Source organism: Pelophylax lessonae (genome assembly GCF_965119305.1).
Source record: "Pelophylax lessonae genome assembly, chromosome: 11".
NCBI classification, from domain to species: domain Eukaryota; kingdom Metazoa; phylum Chordata; class Amphibia; order Anura; family Ranidae; genus Pelophylax; species Pelophylax lessonae.
Window position 1 is genome coordinate 146,447,604 of NC_138778.1, and position 25,433 is coordinate 146,473,036.

Here is a 25,433-nt window from a genome sequence, read left to right on the forward strand (position 1 = left end):
AGGCTGCACTGATGGGCACTGATGAGGTGGCACTTATGGGCACTGATGAAGTGGCACTTATGGGCACTGATGAAGTGGCACTTATGGGCACTGATGAAGTGGCACTGATGAGGAGGTACTAATATGCCGCACTGATGAGCACTGATAGTTGGCACTGATAGGCGGCACTGATAGGCTGCACTGATGTGCACTGATGAGGCGGCACTGATAGGCACTGATGAATTGGCACTTATGGGCACTGATGAGGAGGTACTAATATGCCGCACTGATGAGCACTGATAGGTGGCACTGATGAGCACTGAGAGGTGGCAATGCCGGGCACTGATGGGTGGCACTGATGGACACTGACGGGTGGAACTGATGGACACTGATTGTGGGCACTAGTCAGTGCCCATCAGTGCCTAGATGAGCAGGCACTGATGGGCACTGACTGGCAGCACTATGGGCACTGATTGTGGGCACTGATTGTGGGCACTGATGGTGGGAAGTTATGGCATTTTATTTCCTCTTGTGTAATCAGGGCACTGGTGATCAGTGCCCTGATTACATTTCTCTGTGTCGCTGATCGGCTCACCTCTTCCTCACACTGCAGTCTCTGTGTGAGGAAGGAGCGCTGGCAATGAGAGATGATCTCATATGTCTACATTTGAGATCATCTCTCATTGGATGTTCCAATCGCGTGGCAAATGGCCGCTGTGATTGGCCATTCACCACGATCTGTGATTGGCTGTGTCCAAGGGACACGGCCGACACAGATTTTCCCCCGATGTGGGAGCGCGCGGGGAGCCTGTCACTGGGAGGCCGTTTAACCGCTTCCCCACTGCTCACTGTGCTGCTACTGCGGCACAGTGGTTCGTTATCGTCTGGCAACATAGACCTACGTCACCAGACATTCCCCTCTCTCGGTGGCGAGCGCGCGCCGCCGGAGGCTCGCTCCCTCTGTTTTCAGTCACAGCGGGAGTCGGGCCAGGGGAGGAGAGGCAGTGATCACCGCTGCTCTTCCCCGATCATCGGGAAATCAAGTCTGGAGATCCGCCTGCTTGTGTAAACAAAGCGGACGGATCTCCTAAGTGACAGGCAGGGTCAGATTGCAGGATTCAGCATAGCTGAACCTGCGATCTGTCCCTGTGTCACTCAGTCACCTCCCCCCACACATGTCAGTAAGCACCAGGCATACATTAACCCCTCCCTCTCCAATAAAGTTAACCCCTTCCCTCCCAGTGTCATTTTTACAGTAACAGTGCATATATATAGCACTGATCACTGCAGTAATGTCACTGGTACCCCCAAAAGTGTCAAAAATGTCAGTCAAGGGTCCGATCTGTCCGCCGCAATGTCGCAATCCCGCAAAAAAAAAAAACGCAGATCGCCGCTATTACTAGTTAAAAAAAAAAAACAAAAATGACAGAAATCTTTCCCTTAGTTAGTAAACGCAATAACTTTTGCGCAAACCAATCAAAATACGCTTATTGTGATTTTTTTTACCAAACATAGGTAGCATAAAACAAATTGGCCAAAAATTAAAAAAAATTAGATTTTTACATTTTTTTTTGGGGGGGGGGGGGGAAATTTCATATAAAAAAATGTGAAAAATATTGTTATTTTTTCAAAATAAAGCTCTTTTTTTGTTTATAGCGCAAAAAGTAAAAATCGCACAGGTGATCAAATACCACCAAAAGAAAGCTCTGTTTGTGGAAAAAAAGGACGTAAAATTTGTTTGGGTACGGTGTCGCACGACCGCGCAATTGTCAGTTAAATTCGCACAGCGCAGAATCGCAAAAAGTGGCCCCGATGTAAGACAGCAAAATCCTCCAGTGGTAAAGTGGTTAAAGACGGCCTCCCGGAAATTAGAGCCCGCGCTGTAGACGTCTTTCGGCTATAGCGCGGGCGGGAGGTGGTTAAGGAAGGCATGACAGTAGGGTTAGAATGTAATGTGAGTGTGGTGACCCTTGGAGAGAGCAGAAGTGAAGCTCAGTCATTACAGAGAATTTTATAATATGTAGTAAGAAATAAATAGTCCATAAAATAGTCCACAATTAATCACCACATTAGTAGCGCTAAAACATTAATTTTGTTAAAAAAGTTCTTATAAATAAATCCGCCGTCTGCTTATAAAGTGACTTCCTTAGGAATCAGAAGATCTGTGCTGCTTCCACCACACCTGGTGCTCTATCCTCTCCCCTTCAGCATAAACACTGTAGGGCCCTGGTCCCCAACCCTGGTCCTCAGGGTCCACCAACAGGCCAGGTTTGCAAGATAACTGAAATACATCCCAGGTGATATAATTTACTGCTCAGTGATTGCAGTATTCTAGTCTGCATCTCCCCAAGGTTATACTTAAAATCTGGCCTGTTAGTGGGCCCTAAAGGACTGGAGTTGAGGACCACTGCTGTAGGGGACCACCGGTACCACCCGGGAATCACCCCTGAACAGTGGCATAGTTACCAACATTTAAAAAAAAAATTCCAGGGACACTTTGCAGCACAGCTATCAATTACCACACCCACTTCCCTGAAGCTCCGCCCACTCTGCATAATTAATCTCCACCTACTTATCAGATTATAGAGTCTACTCAAAATAGAGAGAATTACAGGAAATTAAAAAAGGGAATTTCAAACTTAGGGCCACAGTAGCAGAGTTGGAATAATTCTCCCATTCAGCTGCGTTACTTCTGGCTAACATTTATGGGCAGCCTGATTAACAGGCGCTTCCAGGGACAATATAAATTACCTGGGACTGGCTACTATTTGCAGGGACTGTCCCAGGAAAAAAGGGACAGTCTGCAAGTATGAGTAAAACTGTAACAGATACAGACAAAATGCAATTAATAAACAATCATACAATTAGTACCTTCCTATCTATCTAGCTAAAGACACAGATAGTAAACATACCTGAAAATGGATCCAGATGGCCCGCGTAGAACTGAGCAGCAATGTGCCTGCTTCCAGGGTGAGAAGAAGAATTGGAAATGGCTGAAAAGCTGATGCAAGGCCTGATGGGATTGAAAGTAAGGAGGCTTGCATGTACCAAATCTAACCAGCTATTCTAAATGAATACATTGAAAAAGATATAGCAGTTATACAAAATGGCCACTAGATGGCAGCATTGATTAATCTAATTAAACCAAAAGTCAACAAGATTGCAAGCCTTATTAACCACTTCAGTACAGGGCGCTTTCACCCCCTTCCTGCCCAGGCCAATTTTCAGCTTTCAGCGCTGTCACACTTTGAATGACAATTGCACGGTCATGCTACACTGTACCCATATGACATTTTTATCATTTTTTTCACACAAATAGAGCTTTCTTTTGGTGGTATTTAATCACATCTGGGTTTTCTATTTCTTACAAAAAAAAAGAAAAAAAGACAGAAAATTTTGAAAAAAAAAAAAAGTTTTTCTTATTTTCTATGAGTAAATTTTGAAAATAAATAAATTTTTCTCCTTCACTGATGTGCGCTGTTGAGGTGGCACTGATGGGCACTGATAGGCTGCACTGATGGGCACTGATGAAGTGGCACTTATGGGCACTGATGAGGTGGCACTGATGAGGAGGTACTAATATGCCGCACTGATGAGCACTGATAGTTGGCACTGATAGGCAGCACTGATGAGCACTGATAGGTGGCACTGATGAGCACTGATAGGTGGCACTGATGAGCACTGAGAGGCGGCACTGAGAGGCGGCAGTGATGGGCACTGACGGGTGGCATTGATGGACACTGACGGGTGGCACTGATGGAGACTGACGGGTGGCACTGATGGAGACTGACGGGCGGCACCATCAGTGCCCACACTCAGTGCCCATAGTGCTGCTAGTCAGTGCCCATCTGTGCCTAGATGAGCAGGCACTGATGGGCACTGACTGGCAGCACTATGGGCACTGATTGTGGGCACTGATGGCGGGCACTGATGGTGGGCAGTTATGGCATTTTATTTCCGTTGTGTAATCAGGGCACTGGTGATCAGTGCCATGATTACATTTCTCTGTGTCGCTGATCGGCTCTCCTCTTCCTCACACTGCAGTCTCTGTGTGAGGAAGGAGAGCTGGCAATGAGAGATGATCTCATATGTCTACATTTGAGATCATCTCTCATTGGATGTTCCAATCGCGTGGCAAATGGCCGCTGTGATTGGCCATTCACCACGATCTGTGATTGGCTGTGTCCAAGGGACACGGCTGACACAGATTTTCCCCGATGCGGGAGCGCGCGGGGAGCCTGTCACTGGGAGGCTGTTTAAAGACGGCCTCCCGGAAATTAGAGCCCGCGCTGTAGACGTCTTTCGGCTATAGCGCGGGCGGGAGGTGGTTAAGGAAGGCATGACAGTAGGGTTAGAATGTAATGTGAGTGTGGTGACCCTTGGAGAGAGCAGAAGTGAAGCTCAGTCATTACAGAGAATTTCATAATATGTAGTAAGAAATAAATAGTCCATAAAATAGTCCACAATTAATCACCACATTAGTAGCGCTAAAACATTATTTTGTTAAAAAAGTTTTTATAAATAAATCCGCCGTCTGCTTATAAAGTGACTTCCTTAGGAATCAGAAGATCTGTGCTGCTTCCACCACACCTGGTGCTCTATCCTCTCCCCTTCAGCATACACACTGTAGGGCCCTGGTCCCCAACCCTGGTCCTCAGGACTAGGGATGATCAAACTTTTGAAAAGTTTGGTTCGACCAGAACACCCGAACTTCCCGAAAGTTTGGTTCGGATTCCAGATTCGTTAATCAAAAAACACCATTTTGAAGCCCTAAAACCCAATAAATGCCCCTAAAAAGTGCCTAGGGTTCTGGGTCATGCCCCAGGGACTATTAATCACACAAAAAAAAGTTCTTAAAAATTTTCGTTTTTGATAAAGAGACAATTATTGAAAAAAAAAAAAAAAAAAAAAAAAAAGAGATTTCTTTGTATTTAGCATCTGGGGGGTCTAAAAGGTGTACCTGTGAAGTTTCAGCTCTGTAGCATGTCCAGAACCAGAATTACAGCATACCAAACCTTCAAAAATGACTTTTTTGCTTAACCGCACCTTTCTTTTGCTCCTAATCAACGGCTCAGCCAATGTGTATGATGGGGACATAATGCAGTGCAATGGGAACAAGATTAGAGTTTTTTTTGGAAAAAGGTGCTGTCTCTTTAAATGTGCATATAATTAACGGGTGTATTTCCACAATGGGGCTATTATTACCAAATGTTTTCAAGAAGTCCAAAGATGTATGTAATTGCACTTTATTTCATGTAAAATGGTGTTTGGTGCACTTTAACTTGAATTCTCACAAGAAACAGACATATATGCACGGATACATTGAGGGTTAGGGGTAGGGGCCACAATGTAGTGCAGAGTGAACAAGATTAGAGATGTTTTGGATGAATACTGTTGTCTCTTGACTTTGAATAGAAGTAAAGGATGCTTAAAAATTGGGCATTTGGTGGTGCGGACGATGCCTTGACACCATATCCCTATGAAAGTGCTGGTAATGAAAGCAATAATTGCCTTTGTAAGGAAAAAAATTACAATGATATGCATCTGTGTGACAGGTGCGCAAAAATTGTTGTTTGGGTGTTGGCGGAGCCATACCACTGTAAGCCCAAAGAGCTGGTGTTGAAGAAGGCGAAAAAATGATAAAGGTGTGCACCTGTGGAACAGGTGCGCAAACATGGTAGTTTTTCTTTAGCATAGCCTCCCCACCGTAACCCCAAAGAGCTGGTGTTGAAGGAGGCCCAAAAATTGTAAAGGTGTGCACCTGTGGAACAGGTTCGCAAACATGGTAGTTTTTGTTTAGCGTAGCCTCCCCACCGTAACCCCAAAGAGCTGGTGTTGAAGGAGGCCCAAAAATTGTAAAGGTGTGCACCTGTGGAACAGGTGCGCAAACATTGTCGTTTTTGTTTTAGCATAGCCTCCCCACCTTAACCCCAAAGAGCTGGTGTTGAAGGAGGCCCAAAAATTGTAAAGGTGTGCACCTGTGGAACAGGTTCGCAAACATGGTAGTTTTTGTTTAGCGTAGCCTCCCCACCTTAACCCCAAAGAGCTGGTGTTGAAGGAGGCCCAAAAATTATAAAGGTGTGCACCTGTGGAACAGGTGCGCAAACATGGTATTTTTGTTATAACCAAAATGAGGTTCTGTGAACGTAAAGAGAATGAGAGGAGGGTTTGAGGGTGGCACCATGGTCCAGGCTTAAACTGAGGCTCAGCAGCCACATCACAACGATAGCCTAGTCTACAAGGTCTGCATCAGGTGCATCAAAGCTTGATATCCACGACTGATTCATTTTAATGAATGTCAAACGGTTGACTGAGTCGGTGGAGAGTCTAGTTCGATGGTCTGTGACGAATCCTCCTGCTGCGCTGAATGCCCGTTCCCATAGGACACTGGAAGCAGGGCAGGCCAACAACCCCATGGCATACTGGGCCAGTTCTGGCCAGTGGTCTAATCTTAAGACCCAGTATGCCAGTGGATCGGCTTCGTCACATGAAAAGCCCTCTGTGTCACTTTGTGCTCTGACGTAATCGTCCACCATGTGATGCAGACGCTGTCGATGCAATGTGGCAGCTGAGAGGCCTGGGCGGTGAGGACTAAAAAAAGGCCGAAAGGCATCCGTCAACCGCACGCCTTCTCCAACGCTCCTCTCGTGACCAGCAGTAGAATCCATGGTAGGTTGTCCCCGCCCCTGCACCCTACGGGAGTCGGGGAACGTGTTCACCAGAATCCTCTTGAGACTGTCCTCAAGGGATTTGATCCTGTGGACTCTCTGGGTGGATGGGAAAAGCTCAGAGACTTTAGACTTGTACCGGGGGTCAAGTAGGGTGGCCAACCAATAGTGGTTAGTCTGTTTAATGGCCTTGATTCTGGGGTCCTTTCGCAGGCTCTGAAGCATGATGTTTGCCATGCGTCGCAAATTAGCGAGGGCCTCAGAAGCTGACTCCTCGGGGTCACTCAAAACGACATTATCTTGAACGTGCTCCTCCTCCTCCCAGCCACGTACTACTCCAAAGTGTCCCGAGGGAGTCAAACTAGGCCTTGCAGATTGCCGCATGTCTTCCTCCTCCTCCTCCTCAAACCCTGCAAAAGTTCCCGCAGAATCGTCCTCCTCCTCCTCTTCCACCCCTGGATCCTGCTCGGGCCTCTGGGAGCTAGGCATAATGGGGTCAGGATTCTCAGGATAAAGGGGGCCTTGAGAGGCAAGGAAGTCCTCCTCTTCCTCCTGCTGCTCTGCCTCCAGTGCCCTGTCCATAATGCCACGCAGAGTGTGCTCCAACAAAAACAGTACCGGTAGGGTGTCACTGATGCATGCGCTGTCCCGGCTGACCATCCTTGTGGCCTCCTCAAATGGCGAGAGGACAGCGCATGCATCCTTAATCAAAAGCCACTGCCGTGGTGAAAAGAAGCCCAGGCGCGCAGAGCCAGTGCTGGTGCCGTACTCGCATAGGTATTCATTGAGGGCCCTCTGCTGCGTGTACAGGCGCTGCAGCATAGCCAAGGTAAAGTTCCAGCGGGTGGGCATGTCACAGTCGAGGCGGTGTACCGGCAGGTGAAACTCGCGCTGCACTTCGGCCAAACGTGCAGTGGCATTGTACGACCGCCTGAAGTGACTGCACACCCTTCTTGCCATCCTTAGCACATCCTGCATCTGCAGCTGGCGTGGTGTCAACCACCTCTGGGCCTGTGCCTGCAGAGCCCCAAGAATCTGAGGGGCAGTGTGCTGCCTGTCCCCTAGACACACAAGCTGCAGCACTGCATGACACCTTTTGGCCTGAGACATAGAATAGCCCTTTGAACGTTTACGTGGTACCTCATCATATTCAAAGGACCATTCTGCAGAGGAGGGCATGGAGGAGGTAGAGGAGGAGGAACAGGAGGGGGTAGAAGTGATCGATCTACCCGGATCAGCGACACCACCAGCTGTTTGCAGACGTGGGGGCAAGCAGTGTCACCCAATGAGCAGTGACAGAAATGTACCGTCCCTGACCATGTTTGCTTGACCAAGTGTCAGCCGTCAGGTGTATCTTACGGCTGACTGACTTGGCCAGGGATGACACTACATTGCCTTCCACATGTTGGTATAGGGATGGCACGGCCTTACGGGCAAAGTAATGCCGACTTGGCACCTGCCACTGTGGAACTGCACATTTTGCAAAGTCGCGGAAGGGAGCAGACTCTACCAGGTTAAATGGTAAGAGTTGCAGAGCCAGTGGTTTTGCCAAACTACTGTTTAGACGCTGGGCATGTGGGTGGCGGGGAGTATACATTTTTTTTCCGTTCCAGCATGTGTGGAATCGAAATTTGGCGTCTAGATGTTACAGCTGGTGGTGTGCTGGAGGTAGATGCGACACTGCCTGCTATATCATCATCCCTGTCAGTGGAGGCTGCCAACAGGTGACGAGTGACTATAGCAGGGACAGACTGATGTGCAGGTGGAGCACGAGGAGGAGCGTTAGGAGGCCGACTGACCGATCTTTGGCCCTTTTGTGGGTTCTTCAAATGCTCCTGCCAACGGGCCGAGTGGTGGGTTGTCAAATGCCTGTTTAGGCAGCTTGTACCCAGGTGGTTGACATTTTTGCCACGTTTTATTCCCTTATGACAAATCTTGCAGATCGCAACTGTTCGATCTGCATGAGATGTCTCAAAAAAGGCCCAGCAAGAAGAGTTTGTATAGTGGCCCGGGAGACAACAGGTGCGGCCTTAGATGGAGCCGGCCGTCTGCTCTCCCCTCTTGCTTGCTCTGCCTCCTCCTCAGACCCAACATCTGACTCCATCAAGGACTGAGCATCAGGCCTAGCCCGGGAGACAACAGGTGTGGCCTTAGATGGAGCCGGCCGTCTGCTCTCCCCTCTTGCTTGCTCTGCCTCCTCCTCAACCTCAGACACAACATCTGACTCCATCAAAGACTGAGCATCAGGCCTGGCCCGGGAGACAACAGGTGCGGCCTTAGATGGAGTGGGCCGTCTGCTCTCCCCTCTTGTTTGCTCTGCCTCCTCCTCAACATCAGACCCAACATCAGACTCCATAAAGGACTGAGCATCAGGCTGGAGTAGATGGCTGACACTGTGGTCAAACAGCTCAGCTGACTCCTCTGCCATGTCTGAAGTTGGGTCTAAGGGAGGACATGAGGTGGACATGGACTCATCTGTATTTGTTCTGACAACTGCAGAAGACTGACCACTTTTCTCTGCCTGGGTCACTGTAGTTGCAGATGATGCCGATGATGAGGGTTTGGTCATATAGTCCACCACCTCCTGTACATACTGTGGACGTATAGCTTGGCCACTGCCGGAGAACAATCCAAATGGTGGCCTGGCTGAGGACTGACCACCACGTCCACCCCGGCCTCTAGACACCCTAGAAGCTGTGCCCCATTCCGCAGCAGGGCCACGTATGCCTTTTCTTGGTCTACCAGGCATATTTGTCACTGAGGGGTTGGCAACTGTGTGCGGTGAAAAACGCACACTGCTATGCGACCCACAGTTGTCGCTGGATACAGCACAGCAGATGCGTGTCACGCACAGTAGCAAAGCCTTTTGCACAGTGGACCTAACGCTTTGAACAACAGGCATTAGGTTGTCACTGAGGCGTTGGCAACTGTGTGCGGTGGAAAACGCACACTGCTATGCGACCCACAGTTGTCGCTGGATACAGCACAGCAGATGCGTGTCACGCACAGTTGCAAAGCGTTTTGTAAAGTGGACCAAACGCTTTCAAGAACAGGCGTAACGTTGTTACTGTATTTTGCTGCCTAGCAAGCACGTATACCTGCTGTAGATATATCAATTCAGCAGCACTGTGCAACGTGCTCACTACACAGAACCCTCACACTTTCACTTTCACTTTCCCTACAGAAACTCAATTATTACATCTAACTACTGTGGTACAAAGTTCCCTAACTACACTAGATATCCCTTTCCTCACACTAAATAGAAAGCTCCATACAGCAGAAGACTGACACTGTCCCTTAAATTTTTTTTTTTTTTTTTGTAACTCTAAGAACCAGCACAATCGCTGTATCTAACTACACTGGCTGTAAGCTAAATACAATTCTGCTATATGGTGCTTTAGAACCACTCGTCTATGCAGAAAACGTAGTGTAGCAAAGCAGGAGTCAGAGAAATGCTTCAACTCTCTTCAACAGACTCTGTATGTATCACTGTGCTAGGGTTTAGGCGGGGCTATCTTATATACTGTGGGGCGTATTCACTCCTGATTGGCCTCTGGTCCCCGTAGTCACTCCAATCACGTTCCTAGGAGACTCCTGCCCCCTCATTGGCTTTTGCTGACGTTTCTGGGCCAATCACGGGCTTTTAAAGCCCAGTTCCTGTCCCAGTGCATTTTGGGCGGTTCTGGTGGCCGAATTCCGAATTTTTACCGCAAAAAGTTTGGAATTCGGCCGAATATCGAACATCCCTACTCAGGCCCCTCTAACAGGCCAGGTTTGCAAGATAACTGAAATACATCACAGGTGATATCATTTGCTGCTCAGTGATTGCAGTATTCTAGTTTGCATCTCCCCAAGGTAATACTTAAAATCTGGCCTGTTAGTGGGCCCTGAGGACTGGAGTTGAGGACCACTGCTGTAGGGGACCACCGGTACCACCCGGGAATCACCCCTGAACAGTGGCATAGTTGCCAACATTTAAAAAAAAAATTCCAGGGACACTTTGCAGCACAGCTATCAATTACCACACCCACTTCCCTGAAGCTCCGCCCACTCTGCATAATTAATCTCGCCTACTTATCAGACTATATAGTCTACTCAATATAGAGAGAATTACAGGAAATTAAAAAGGGAATTTTAAACTTAAGGCCACAGTAGCAGAGTTGGAATAATTCTCCCATTCAGCTGCACTACTTCTGCCTAACATTTATGGGCAGCCTGATTAACAGGCGCTTCCAGGGACAATATAAATTACCCAGGACAGGCTCCTATTTGCAGGGACTGTCCCTGGAAAAAAGGGACAGTTGGCAAGTATGACATGGATATAATGGGGAGTTTTGAACAAAAATTGGACGCTAGTCACTTTTGATCTTTTCAAAGCTTTTATGTAGAACTTAGAAGAAGGTAGTAGGAGAGAGGATTAGGGGTCTCAAATACCAGCAGCAGATTACATACAGACTCCTTGGATCCAAAAGTACATCTTCACAGTACCAGGACCTTTAATCCAGGCCGGCGATACTGCAAACACGTTTTCAGATTGTAGCACAAGATCCAGCTTCACAGGGTCAGAACATTAAAGACGACCCGGCAGCACTGTAAGCACGTTGTTACATTCAGTTCTGTCCTCCAAACGAGTCACCAGGCCCTTCTGAGGGACCAGCCTTCATCCAGGCACCCCTGGGTCTCCTCTATTTGACCTCAGCTTCTTCCAGGCTGAGCATGACAGCCTAAGGACCACATCAGAATTTGTAGGCCCCAGACAGGCTTCTGGACCTACACACAGAGCTCAGTTCAGCAGCATCTCCCCAGGCCAGGGGCCAGCTCAAATATATATCCTCTCCCAAAATAAACCAGTGGCTCAGAACCTCCTACTGGGCTGACTGGAAGAAAAAGAAATATTCAACTCAACCTAGTTGTACTGTCTCATACTGGCCTGTGGTACCAGTGACACCTACTGGCGACAGTAAGAAATGCACAACCGGATTAAATCTTTAAAGCGGTAGTATACCGATTTTTGTAAATTTTACCTACAGGTAAGCCTATAATAAAGCTTACCTGTAGGTACAAATAATATCTCCTAAACCTACACGGTTTAGGAGATATTTGCACTGCATGCAGCCGCTGACGCTAGCGGCACATGCGCTCTGAAGGTCCGGCGGACCTTCAGAGTTCCTTGCCGGGAAGTTGCCGGAAAGTTAACACCCCGCGCGAACGCGTGGGGTGATGTCATTGCGGCTCCGTCCACTCACAGCGCCGGAGCCGCCGAACCTGGAAGCGTCCGAGCGTCCGTTCATTTTAAGGTAAATATTTCATAATGAGCTAGTATGGGATGCATACTAGCTCATTATGCCTTTGTCTTGCAGGGGTTTTTTTTTTTTTTTTTTTTTTTTTTAGAGTATACTACCGCTTTGAGGGTAACCAAAAAATAGCAAATAAAGAAAAAACAATATAGCGTATACAATTGCCACACAAATCATATTGTGGTTGAATGTTATTAAAAATGATCTTTCCTTTTCAATCTGCAGCTGATGTAATTTTCTGAAAATGCAATGCAATATGGCTACCTGGAGCTGTTCTGTACACAGAAAGACCACACCCCAGAAACATAATTTGCTCCTTGCGTGATTGGCTCACTGATTTCCCCAGAAGTCTGCCTGAGATACAAGTCAGATTTCTGGCATCCCCTGCAGCAAAAATGTCGTTTTTGGTGAGAAACTCTCAATAGGAACACATCTAAAGGGAAGCAGACCCTGCAGCTTTCCTCATTAGAGCCTTGCAACTGCCACAGCTGACAGATAATTATGAAACCGCTCCCATTTGACCCACTCAGCACAGAGGAACAAACAATGATTTCTTCAGAATAACAAACGGGAAGAATCTGCAACAAAGTTTGTTAAAATCCTTGTAATGTACAGAGATCACCCAGAGGGGAATGTTTTTTCCTCAACAAAAGTGGAGTTACTCTTTAAAGTAGAACTATAGGCAAAACATATTTTTTTTTCGTTTGGATAGAGTAATGAAGGGTTATTGTTGCCATTTTTTTACTTAAGAGATAGGATAACCGGATTATAGCAGATCTTTGATGGAGGACAGACTCACACAGGCACCATGCTTTAGTTTTCTCAGGAACACACACTGCAGTCTCTGCTGCCTCTTTTTTTTCTGTCTTTTTTTTTTTAGTGAGTGCAACTTTATTTAAACACTTCCTGGTTAACAAACAGACAACATATTCATATGACTGTAGATCAATGGATAAGCTGTATAAGGGCATATAAACAAAATGTCATATATCTTAACACCCCCACTTGCTCTTATACTGCTTATGAAAAATAGTTTAGTATAGTTACATCATTTTACTCTCTATACTCCAAAAATATAACTCACAAATCTATCAAGCTTAAACTTTGTTATTGGTTTAGTCATAACATCAGCTACCATTTTATCCGTAGAACAATACTCAAGATCTATCTTGCCTTCACTCAGAATAGACCTAAGGAAATGGAATTTAATGTCAATATGTTTGCATCTTTGATGGTAAACTGGGTTCTTTGCGAGAGCTATCGCACTTTGATTGTCTTCAAAAATCTTCACTGGCTCAAACTGACATTCACTGTCCAATTCTCTCAGCAGTTGTGTAAGATATAGACTCTCCTGTGTGGTTGCAGCTAATGCTATATATTCAGCTTCACATGAAGATAGTGCAATTGTTGGTTGTTTCTTTGATTTCCAAGAAATCAGAGGTCCATTTTCAGTCAGGCTAAAACAATATCCTGTTGTGCTTCTCCTATCAATCTGGTCTGAGGCCCAACTGGCATCACTATACGCCTCTAGTTTTAACTTCTCTTTACATTTTCTGTAGCATAGTTCAAAATTGACAGTTCCTTTCAAATATCTCAGTACGTGTTTGGCCGTGATCATGTGTTGTACACTTGGTTGTGAAAAGTGTTGTGACAGTTTGCTTGTAGTCCAACTCAAATCCGGTCTTGTACACGTAGCCACATAAATCAAACTGCCTACTATCTCCCGATAGCTTTTTACATCTGCAAGTTCACTTTTGTCGTCGAAATCTAATTTTTGTTCACAAGGAGTAGATCTCGGTTTACAATCTGACATACCAAATCTTTCTATCATTTTCAAAATGTATCTCTTCTGATTCATCTTCACCATTTCACTAGTCTGTCTAAAATCAATGCCCAAAAAATAGTTCAGTTTTCCAAGATCCTTCATTTTGAATTTTGTCGCAAGTGTTGACTTCACATCATTGAGTAGTTTTTCATTGCTTGCAGCAATGATGAGATCATCCACCCATATTAGTAATATTGCTTGTTCATCTCTGTTCTGTTTGACATAAACACAATGGTCTACAGAATTTTGTATAAATGCATTTGAACATAAATAATCATGTAGCATCTTGTTCCAGTTTCTTCCCGATTGCTTAAGACCATACAGTGACTTTTTTAGTTTGAGAACTAGCTTTTTATTTGTGTCATCTTTGATCTCAAAACCTTCTGGTTGGTCTATATATATATCACAATCAATTGGGGCATGTAAGTAAGCTGTCTTCACATCCATTTGATGCAAGATTAAATCATATTGTGCTGCCATTTGCATCAAAATGCGTAATGAAGTAAAATTCGCAGTTGGAGAAAAAGTTTCCATGTAGTCGGTTCCCTTTACTTGATTATAGCCTTTTGCCACAAATCTGGCTTTGTACGTTTCAGTTCCATCTGCATTGCTTTTTATTGCATACACCCATCTACCCCCCACTGAATGTTTGCCTTCTGGTAGTGTGGTCAATTTGAAGGTATCATTCTCCTTTAGTGATCCCATCTCATCTTTCATTGCATTTAACCAACTTTGTGACTGGGGTGTTTCCATAGCTTCTCTGAAGGTCTGAGGTACATCATGTACTCTATAGCAGTAATCTATGTTCATTAGTACCTGATCATCACCAACAGATTCTAGTACATAGTCATTTAAATACTGAGGAGTTTTTCTATTTCTTGTAGGGTATCTTGTACCATGGTCTTCATCTTTGTCCTCTACAATCTTCTCTAAAGAATCTGGGGTCTCATTAGTCATTGGACCTGATACAGGAATTACACTCCTTTCCTCATAAAAATCATCATTATTGTCCAACAGCTCAGTCTGAGTTTGTTTCTCGATTACATCCTTTTCAATGAATTTTACTAGTCTGTGCTTGAAGACTTTGCCAGTTTCAGGGTAATACACTAGGTAAGAAGGACTATTTTTGTCATATCCTACAAAAATTCCTTTTGTGCATTTTGGATCCAGCTTTTTCTTATCATGTTTGTATGCAAAACATTCTGACCCAAAAATCTTCATTTTTGATAAGTCTGGTTTCTTCCCTGTCAGTATGTTGTATGGCGTTTGCTTCAAACGATTGTTAAAACATCTATTACGAATCATAGCTGCTGTCATCACTGCATATGTCCATAACTCTTTTGGTACTTTGCTCTCTATTAGCATACATCTTGCCATCTCTATCAGTGTTCTCCAGTTTCTTTCAGCTGTTCCATTTTGATGTGGTGAATAAGGTGCTGAAGTCTCATGTCTTATGCTCTTCTTTATGAGTAGTGACTGGAAGTCATTCGATGTGAATTCGGTACCATTGTCTGACCTCATTCTCTTGATGATCCCATAGGGGGCAGTATCAGCGATAAACTTCTCTGTGGCTAGAACTGTGTCACTCTTGTTTTTCAGAAAGTATACAAACACTGCACCAGAATAATCATCAGTGAATCCTATGACGTATTTGAATCCGTCCTTTGCAACTGGCTCTATAGGACCTGTTAAATCTGTGTGTACTAGTTCAAGTGGGTATTTTGCACGGGTGTCAGGCTCCCTGTTTCTACTCTGAGCAAATTTCCCTTGGATACAAATCTCACAATTCAGGTTGGACTTATCAACCTTACCTTGGATCTTCATTCCATCTACTAGATTCTGTAGTTTCAAGATATCATCGTAATTACAATGACCTAGGATTTCATGCCATGTCTGAATATCATAACAACCGTAACAACTGTCATCGCATTCCTTATAGGTGTTCAAATAGTAAAGCCTGTTGTATTTCTTTATAACAAATTTTGTACCATTCTTATGGATCAGAATACTGTCATCTTGTCTGAATTCAACAGACGCCCCATTTCTTGTTGCTGCTTCAACAGAGAAAATGTCTTGTGGATATGTGGGGATAAACAATGCGTTTTGTAGCAATGTCCTCCTTTGTCTTCCCTTACTGTCCATTAGGTACACCTCAGCGTCACCTCTCTTGAGTGCTACACCGGAAGTTCTTTTCCCATCTGCCAACTCCATGTAATGTTTCTCTGGCTTAAACGAGGTGTCAAATCATTTAAATTTCTTGATGTCTGTGATAATATGCGATGTTGCTCCTGTATCTACCATCAGGCTTTTTGTTTTGGGATTGTTTAACTGGTCTTCACTTATTTTAAAAGCAAATGTTTGTTCTGTATCATCCACTACCTGCTTTACATTGTCTCGTGCCTTTCGTCTGCACAATGTCTCACTGTGAGTGGAGCTCTTGCAATAATTACACCAATTTGTCTTCCTCTTATTCATTTTGTATGGACATGCATTAGCTTTGTGACCTTTCTGATGACAACTGTAGCAGACAATGATGTCTTTCTCCCTTGTTGGTACAACAGGGGTGCTGATTTTCATTACATTATCAGTGCTTGTGCTGCTGTGATATTTTTCAGTGTCCTCAAAAATCCTTAACTGAGTTTTAAAGTCAGTAAACGTCATATCTTCTTTACCTTGTGTTATGTGGATTGCAAATGGTTTGAATGATTCAGGCAGGCCTTTAAGAATCATAGCCACTAATAGTCCATCACTGAGGGTCTCTCCTGCATTTCTAAGTGCTGTAATCGCTGTTTCTGTGCGTATGATATAGTCTGTGACACTTTCACATTCAGACTTCTGAAGAGATGTTAGTTCTGTGTATAAATTTATGATACGTGGCTTACCTTGGCCAGCATAATGATCTCTCAGGATTTTCAGCGCTTTTCTTCCATTATCAGTTGCTTCTCTCATTATAAGAGATAGACTTTTATCATCCAGGAATTGTATTAACTCAGCATAAGCTTCATCATTCTTATTCCTGTCTTGCACAGGGTCTGTTTCGTCTGATGGTTCCTGAAGGATTGTTTCTTTAAGATTCATCAAGCGCAGATGGCCTAGGAATTTTGTCTCCCACAGCTCATAATTTTTCTCATCTCCATCGAAAAGCAGCCTGTTCCATCGGCTTGTTCCCTCTCTCCTGGGCCCATAACCTGTTGCCATTTTTTTACTTAAGAGATAGGATAACCGGATTATAGCAGATCTTTGATGGAGGACAGACTCACACAGGCACCATGCTTTAGTTTTCTCAGGAACACACACTGCAGTCTCTGCTGCCTCTTTTTTTTCTGTCTTTTTTTTTTTTTAGTGAGTGCAACTTTATTTAAACACTTCCTGGTTAACAAACAGACAACATATTCATATGACTGTAGATCAATGGATAAGCTGTATAAGGGCATATAAACAAAATGTCATATATCTTAACAGTTATACTGTAATCCCTGTCAGTTTATTTTTTGCCATCTGCCCCTTAATTTGTGTTTTATGGGCTTTTGTGATTTGGTGGGGTCTCGGGAGGCCTGGGCACCATGCAGGGCCTGACTGGCCTACCGGGCTCCCGGGAAATTTCCCCCTGCCCTGGCGCTGCTAGGGACCAGTAAAAAAAATGGCCACGGCCGGTCCAACATGAGTACTGCGCATGCGCCGCCGCTGCTCGGGAAAGCCCGTACACGCTCGGCTATTCCCGGGCAGATAGTGCATGCGTGGTGACGTGTTATGTTATGAACAAGAAAATAATGGTGTTATGCTATTGGGCTGGTATAATAATGCTATGGGGCTGGTATGAAATTATTTCCAGGGCTGAATTTTATTCCCAGTCCGGCCCTGGCATCATGCTGCTAATCCCACAGATACTTGTCTGTTTTTAGGTGAGCAGTTTGCCCATATACCTTATGGAGGACACTTTTCTCTACCTCTTATTATGGGTGGTATAATAAACCCCATAATTTACAGTGGTGAGCTCCTACGCACCCTTTGACAGATAACTATATCCGAGAATTTGCGGCGTTTGATGGGATGGGTCTCCCCCTTACTGGAACACATCTGACTACAATTTTTCCTTCCTGGTTCTTTTTTCCTCCCCTTTTCCTTTTTGCTTATTTGTGATGTCTGTGAAGTGTATACGGATGGCAGAAGCCCTGAAGAAGCGGAATACATAGGCCGCGAAACATGTTGGCACATCATGCACTTTTTGTCTGTTATACATTATTGATTTCACTGTATGTATTATGTTTTTTACAGGCTCCATATCTGTTCATGGCCCTACATACTATGAGGTTGTTAATATACTGTATGACTGTGGATACTAAATAAATGCATTATTGTACTTTTCTATTAAGTTATTGATATGGTTGTTCTTCCATTTGAGAGTCACCATTTAAAAGCCTAATATATATGTGGGGTTAGAGTAACCTCTTCCCCTCTTCCTTTCTGGATTTCCCATTACTTCCTGTCCTATAGCCAAACAGGAAGTGAGATAAAATTCCTGCAAATTCAAGAAATTCCTTGGGGACCCCCAGGTCCCCAGACAGTGGCGGAGCTAGACTTTTAAAACAGGGGTGGCAAAGGGGTGGCAAGGTATTATTTTGGGGGGTCAATATACATGCGTGCGTGTATGTATATATATATATATACATATACACACACTTTTATAAATAAATGTAAACAAACATTCTAAGCGGTATTAAAACATTTTTAATTAAATAAACAATTATCAAAGTAAACATTATTCTTTTAAGGCCGCACACCGATCACAGGGCTCTGCTCTAAAGGGGATCTATGGGGACCCTGCTCTAAAGGGGATCTATGGCATAGATCCCCTTTAGAGCAGGATCCCCATATATCCCCCTTTAGAGCAGGCTAGGGCAGGTCCCCCATAGATCCTCCTTTACAGCAGGCCAGGGTGAGGTGAGGTCCCCTATATAGATTCCCCCCTTACAGCAGGCCAAGGTCCTCCCCCAGACAGTCCCTCTCAGTCTCCGCACCGACAGGATTGGGTTCGGGAGCTGAGCAGCCAGGGGCAGAGAGCAGCAGACACAGCGGCGGCAGCCATGGCAGAAGCACTGCACAAGGGTGATTAGGGTGTGCCTAGGCACACCCAGCACACCTCGTGCACACGCCTACGAGTCGGGCTGCACAATATTGCCCCCCATCAATGTAGTGACCAGCATGCCCCCCCATCAATTGACAATGTAGTAACCAGCATCCCAACCCATCAATGTAGTGACCAGCATGCCCCCCCATCAATTGACAATGTATGTAGTGACCAGCATCCCAACTCATCAATGTAGTGACCAGCATGCCCCCCCCCATCAATTGACAATGTAGCGACCAGCATCCCAACCCATCAATGTAGTGACCAGCATGCCCCCCCCCCCATCAATTGACAATGTAGTGACCAGCATCCCAACCCATCAATGTAGTGACCAGCATGCCCCCCCATCAATTGACAATGTAGTGACCAGCATGCCGTGTCCCCTTCAATCATGCAGAGACCAGAGAGACTTACCTAAGGTTACAGGTAGAAGAAGAAGTGAACGAGTGGGCGCCTGTGCAGCTAGTTCTCTGTGACTGAGCGCGGTGAGCAGCAGCGGCGCCGTGAGCCGCTGCACAGCTAACCAATCAGGTGTGCAGGCACGTCACAGTCACAGAGAACTAGCTGCACAGGCGCCCACTCGTTTAACTAATGTAATGCTATGAGCATAAGCGAGCGCGAGTGGGGTGGCAACAGGGGTGGCAAGGATTTCGTCTGCTGGGGCAATTGCCACCCCAGCTAGCCCTCTGGCTCCGCCACTGTCCCCAGAACTAGTGTCCCCATTGGAAAATTTCACCTCTATTACTTTTTTGAGGACAACCCAAAATGAGGGTTTCCTTTTACTTTCGCTTTCGATGATAAAGGTAAACAGGACAAATACAGAGGATGAATCTCCCTAATGGGGGTCCAGACCGCAATAAAAACCTAAGAGGTTGTAGGGGAAACCCCAGAACTCACGGGTTTCAGTAACATTTTGACTGTTGAAGCCAGATTGAAAATGATATTTATTTAGACAAACATGTAGGTAAAGACATGTTTGGAGAGCAAGTCAATCACATTTACATTCTGAAGCATGAGATCATTTGCCCCCTCTAGCTAGGGCCCCTAATACAATTTATACATTCTGAAGTGGGTGGCACCTAGCTTTCTAAAGTTTCTTTGAAGTCACATCTGAGTCTTTAGAAAAACCCAAACAGTGTTGCGCCAAATCTATAATAACACTTAAAGCGGAGTTCCGGGCACAAAATCGACCTAATCGATTTTGTGGCCATCCGCTTGCTTTGCTTCACCTGAAAAGGAATTGGATAGTTAGGATTATTTTTTTTTTTTTACTTACCTTGTAATTGTAGAAAGAAATACTCACCTTACTTCCTCCCTCGGCGGCCGCGGCCCGCGCCGTCACTTCCGGTTTGCAATGATTCCTGGGAGCTGAACGTCATTGCTCCCAGGAATCAATGCGCCTGCACCGGCCCCACTCATCACTTCCGGTGCGACGCCGCATTCCCTGTTAAACAGCTTCTGGGCATGCCCAGAAGCTGTGTAGGAATGCGGCGCCGCGCCGGAAGTGGCGAGAGGGGCCGGTGAAGGCACATTCTGGTAGAAGAAGACGCGGAAGAGGACGCAGAAGAGGATCACGCTGGCTTCAGCTGCCCACAACAGAGATGGCAACGCTGGAGAAGAAATTTTATAAGTGAGTATTTCTTCTTGCAGGTAAGTGCGAACCGGGACAGATCAGAGGCTAGCCATTGTGGAATGTACTAGCCCTGACTGTCCCGGGGGTATGCTTATTGAAAAAATGTTTTTGTGCCCGGAATTCCGCTTTAAATACAACGTGGTAAAGTGTGCTTCCAGGTGAAAAATAAAGAGTCCACAGAAATCAGTGGAAAAATCTTCAGTGCTTGACGACACCACTGTGACTGTGCTCACCATTCCTTCACCAGTAAATGTGGCCTCTCACCTCACATTTAGACCCCCGTATCACCAAGGGTCTAAAACAGCTTGTTCCCTCTAATGGGGTATGCACGAGAGGGTAACATCAATGGATATATGGAAGATTGCTCAGATCCAAAATTGGTCTAATACATAGAGATAAAGGAACAAATCTAGTGCTCTTCGTATGATAAATAAATCCAGGTATTTATTAAAGTTGCACTTACATGAGTGAATGATAAAATCAGCATAAAAGATTCAGTATTAAACAATCCAGGATGCTAGTCTTGAGAGGATATGATGTCAGGCATGCAGGCTCCGCCCCCTATACGCGTTACGTCAGCCCATAAGCATTGACTTCCTCGGTAGGGGTGGAGATTGCACTGCCTCTGCATCTATTATAGGCCTAAACCAAAGCACAAGCAATTCTGATTGGTCTGTACTTATTTCACTTAACCCCAGACACCGGAAGCTGTTCGTACTTGAGACTAATGCTCCGTGACACAGGAAATGAGATTCTGGCAGTTACCCCTCTGTGGCACCAGAGTGAACTCCAGATCGCAAATAATAACAATATATAACTCCGGAGTCAGCATGCCTGTCATCATATAAATCCCCTCTTCCAAATTAGAAGTCATCTGAGTCTTTGGTGACATTCTTTGATATGCGGATGGTCATTTCACATAGACTTGTCACTTCCAAAGTTCGTTAGCTGGTCTTCGAAGGTCTAGCTAGATAGCAATCTAACAGCTGGAGCTGTAAATGGCTTTTGAACACAACAGCTGTTATACAATACGACTTCCCACAACATATACATCCAATATATCTGCTTAATCATAAATACATGTTTGATAATTATAAATAAATGTTTTAGGAATAAAATGGCTGCTTCCCTTTTCCTCATGAAGGTGTTCTAATCCATCTCCATTTTATCCAAAACTAAAAAAATAAAAGTTTTGCCTGTTTTTTAGCTATACTTGAAGGAAAGACCAGATATGAACTGTACAATCAGTCTGAGCTGTCTACAGGCCAGTCAAAAACTAAGTTGCCCCAGTTAAGGACCAGGGTGCTACCTACACTTTAATTTGCGCAATTTAACTTCCATGTATTTAAAGGGAATGAGGTAGCATGGCCATTGCTTGACACAACTTAGGTTCAGATTAGCACAGAAGGATGCTATTGGTCAAATATTGCATGCAGTTCTAGTGCAGCCACATCCATGCTCTATGCTGCAAAGGTGTACTGTTCCCTGAAACTAGCACTGATAGAGAGCCTTAGCTGTGATGGGTAACAGTCATTCTCACAGGTGTTCATGAAGCCAGTATAATTTATGATGCATTTTACTTTTCTGGACATTTTTCATTTATTTTCTGGTGATGAAGATTTCAAATAAAACCTGCATATCCTCTAGTGCCTCTTCTCCTGACCTAAAGTATCCCCTCCCTAGATGCATTGCACTCAGGGCGATCTTACCGAATGGGCATGCTGGGCAGTTGCCTGGGACGCCCCACTTGCCCGGGGGGCACCACCTGCCCAGCGACCCAGCCCCAGCCAAGCATTAGTCCTGATTCCCATGTGCATCCCGCCGCCGAACTTAGCAGGTGGGCCTACGCTGCTGTCAGGCCACAGGGAGCCCACAACTGCAGGATTGCTTATCCGCCCCCAAATTAACAGGCACACACAGGACAGTCGAGTCTGACGTCCGGGTATGTTTTCATCGGACCCAGCCACCAAACTTGGAAGCTGTCATTAGCCTGGCACTGCTGTACCAATAAATATCGCCTTATCAATAATTTGCATTTTTATTCTCGTGGGCGATTGTATAGGCAGGGCCCCAGTGCATTGCATTTCCCGGAGCCCTTTAATGCTCTTAAGATGGCACTGATTGCACTGCACCTATACAGAGGTTTCCATAGATTTTACAAGGCAGTCCTCCAAGGTTATCTCCTGAGCAGCGCCGACTACAAGAGACAGTCCCATAGAAGTCTATAGGAAACGAATGAGCAGCTGCAGTCAGTTTTTCATAAAGGGTGTAAACACTGAGGCTGTGACTGCAGGATATCAGTAAGGCCCCTTTCACACACTCCGTCCATTGGACGGACTCCATTTATTTCAGTGGGGGATCGATCCGCCGATCCCCCGCTGAGCAGGAGGATGACAGCCGTGTCTCTGTGCTGTGTGCAGAAACACAGCTGTCAGTTCCCCATACTTCTCTATGGGGCAATCGGATGGGAACGGACCGTCGGTCCATTCTCATCCGATCCCATCCAATCCGATCCGCTGGATGGATGGAAAATAGGGTTTCCATCCGTCCAGATTTGACGGATCGGATGTCAGCAGACATGTCTCCGCTGACATCCGATGCCCCATAGAGATGCATGGGGCATCCGTTCAGATCCGCTAAAAAAACGGACAGGCCGATCTGAACGGTCCGCCTGTGTGAAAGGGGCCTAAGTATGAATCTGGGAAGAATGAGTTTGGTTTGGGTCAGGAGGTAGGAGAAAAAAGGATTAGTACACTGTGAGGGCCAGTTCACACCACATGCAGTCCAGTGCATTTTTTTGTCTGCATCAAAAATGCATAGAAAGTAGGTTATATGTTTTTCAATGACATAGTTCACACCAGTGCAGTCAATTCCAGAAAAAAAAAGTTGAACACGCTGCATTTTTTTCTCCTCTGGAATGTACTGGAACTCCTTTACATGGAAATGATTCTCTTTTTTACACTTCTAAAACTCTTTGAATGAATGATGCAATGCTCAATAAGCAAATTGTGCTTTTCTTCCAGACATGTTTTCTTTGGATCTCCTGCAGACATTGTGTCCAGATCCATTTGATTATGACCAGGTAAGTAATTATAAAACCTTTATTTGAAGAATAAAATGTGTGACAAGTCCTTTGATAACTCCTTTCAGGGCTAATTCTTCAATGACATGGTGACAGGATATATACACAAATTTCTGCCTCCTCCCAATCATTTTTTGACTTCCACTACACAAATCCCTCTAAATTCTGAAGGAATTAATGCTGGAAATGTTTTAATGTTAACCACTTCTGGATCAGAAGATTTTCCCCCTTAATGACCAGGCCATATTTTGCGATGTTTAAAATGAATGTCCTTTTCCCCCCACAAATAGAGCTTTCTTCTTTTGGTGGTATTTGATCACCTCTGCAATTTTTATTTTTTGCGCTATAAACAAAAAAAAGCAACAATTCTGAAAAAAAAAAACAATATATTTTCACATTCTGATATATAACATTCCCAAAAAAAAAAAAATTAAAAATCTAATTTTTTTTAACATTTTAGGCCAATTTGTTTTCTGCTACATATTTTTGGTTAAAAAAATCACAAGCAGCGTTTTTTAACCACTTTACCTCCGCCCACAGTAATATTACTGCGGCAGAGTGGCTCGTTATCGTCTGACGACGTAGTATTAACGTCGTCAGACACTCCCCCTTCTAGGCGGCGCTCGCGCGCCGCCAGAGGCTCGCTCCCGCTGTATTCAGTCACAGCGGGAGTCGGGCCAGGGGAGGAGCAGCGGCGATCGCCGCCGCTCTTCCCCCGATCGTCGGGGATCTAGTGTGGAGATCCGCCCGCTTGTGTAAACACAAGCGGGTGGATCTCCATAGTGACAGGGAGTGACAGATCGGACTGTTCAGCATAGCTGGACATCCGATCTGTCCATGACTCACTCAGTCACCTCCCCCCCCACACGTCAGTAAGCACCAGGCATACATTAACCACTTTAGCCCCGCTTACATTGAGGCTACTGCGGCAAAGTGCCGCGATCCCGTCCAGCGACGTAGACCTACGTCGCTGGACTCCGCCCCTTGTGGGCGGCGCTCGCGCGCCGCCGGAGGCTCGCTCCCGCTGTGTTCATTCAGCTGCTCTGCCCCGATCGTCGGGGATCGAGTCTGGAGATCCGCCCGCTGTGTGTAAACAGGGACTGACAGATCGGAGTGTTCAGCATAGCTGGACATCCGATCTGTCCTTCTGTCACACAGTCACCTCCCCCCCCACACGTTAGTAAGCACCAGGCATACATTAACCCCTCCCTCTCCAATAAAATTAACCCCTTCCCTGCCAGTGTCATTTTTACAGTAACAGTGCATATATATAGCACTGATTACTGCAGTAATGTCACTGGTACCCCCAAAAGTGTCAAAAATGTCAGTCAAGGGTCCGATCTGTCCGCCGCAATGTCGCAGTCCCGCAAAAAAAATTGCAGATCGCCGCCATTACGCGTTAAAAAAAAAAAAACACCAAAAATGACAGAAATCTTTCCCTTTGTTAGTAAACGCAATAACTTTTGCGCAAACCAATCAAAATACGCTTATTGTGATTTTTTTTACCAAACATAGGTAGCAGAAAATAAATTGGCCAAACATTTTTAAAAAAATGGGTTTTTACATTTTTTTGGGGGGGGAATTTCATATAAAAAAATGTTAAAAATATTGTTATTTTTTCAAAATAAACGCTCTTTTTTTTGTTTATAGCGCAAAAAGTAAAAATCGCGCAGGTGATCAAATACCACCAAAAGAAAGCTCTGTTTGTGGGAAAAAAAGGACGTAAATTTCATTTGGGTACAGCGTCGCACGACCGCGCAATTGTCAGTTAAAGTCGCACAGCGCCGAATCGCAAAAAGTGGCCTGGACGGAAGACAGCAA

The 25,433-nt window shown here is 45.2% G+C and overlaps 1 protein-coding gene across 1 annotated transcript in view; it reads left to right on the plus strand.

The window, feature by feature from the left end:
* Positions 1–25,433, plus strand: part of LOC309567444 (proton channel OTOP2-like) — a gene marked incomplete at its 5' end in the record, with an annotated part of 144,535 nt that overhangs the window by 71,263 nt on the left and 47,839 nt on the right. The window contains one exon of the mRNA XM_082272836.1: positions 23,554–23,612. Within this exon, the coding sequence (XP_082128962.1) occupies positions 23,554–23,612 (59 nt within the window). The remainder of the gene's footprint in view (positions 1–23,553; positions 23,613–25,433) is intronic.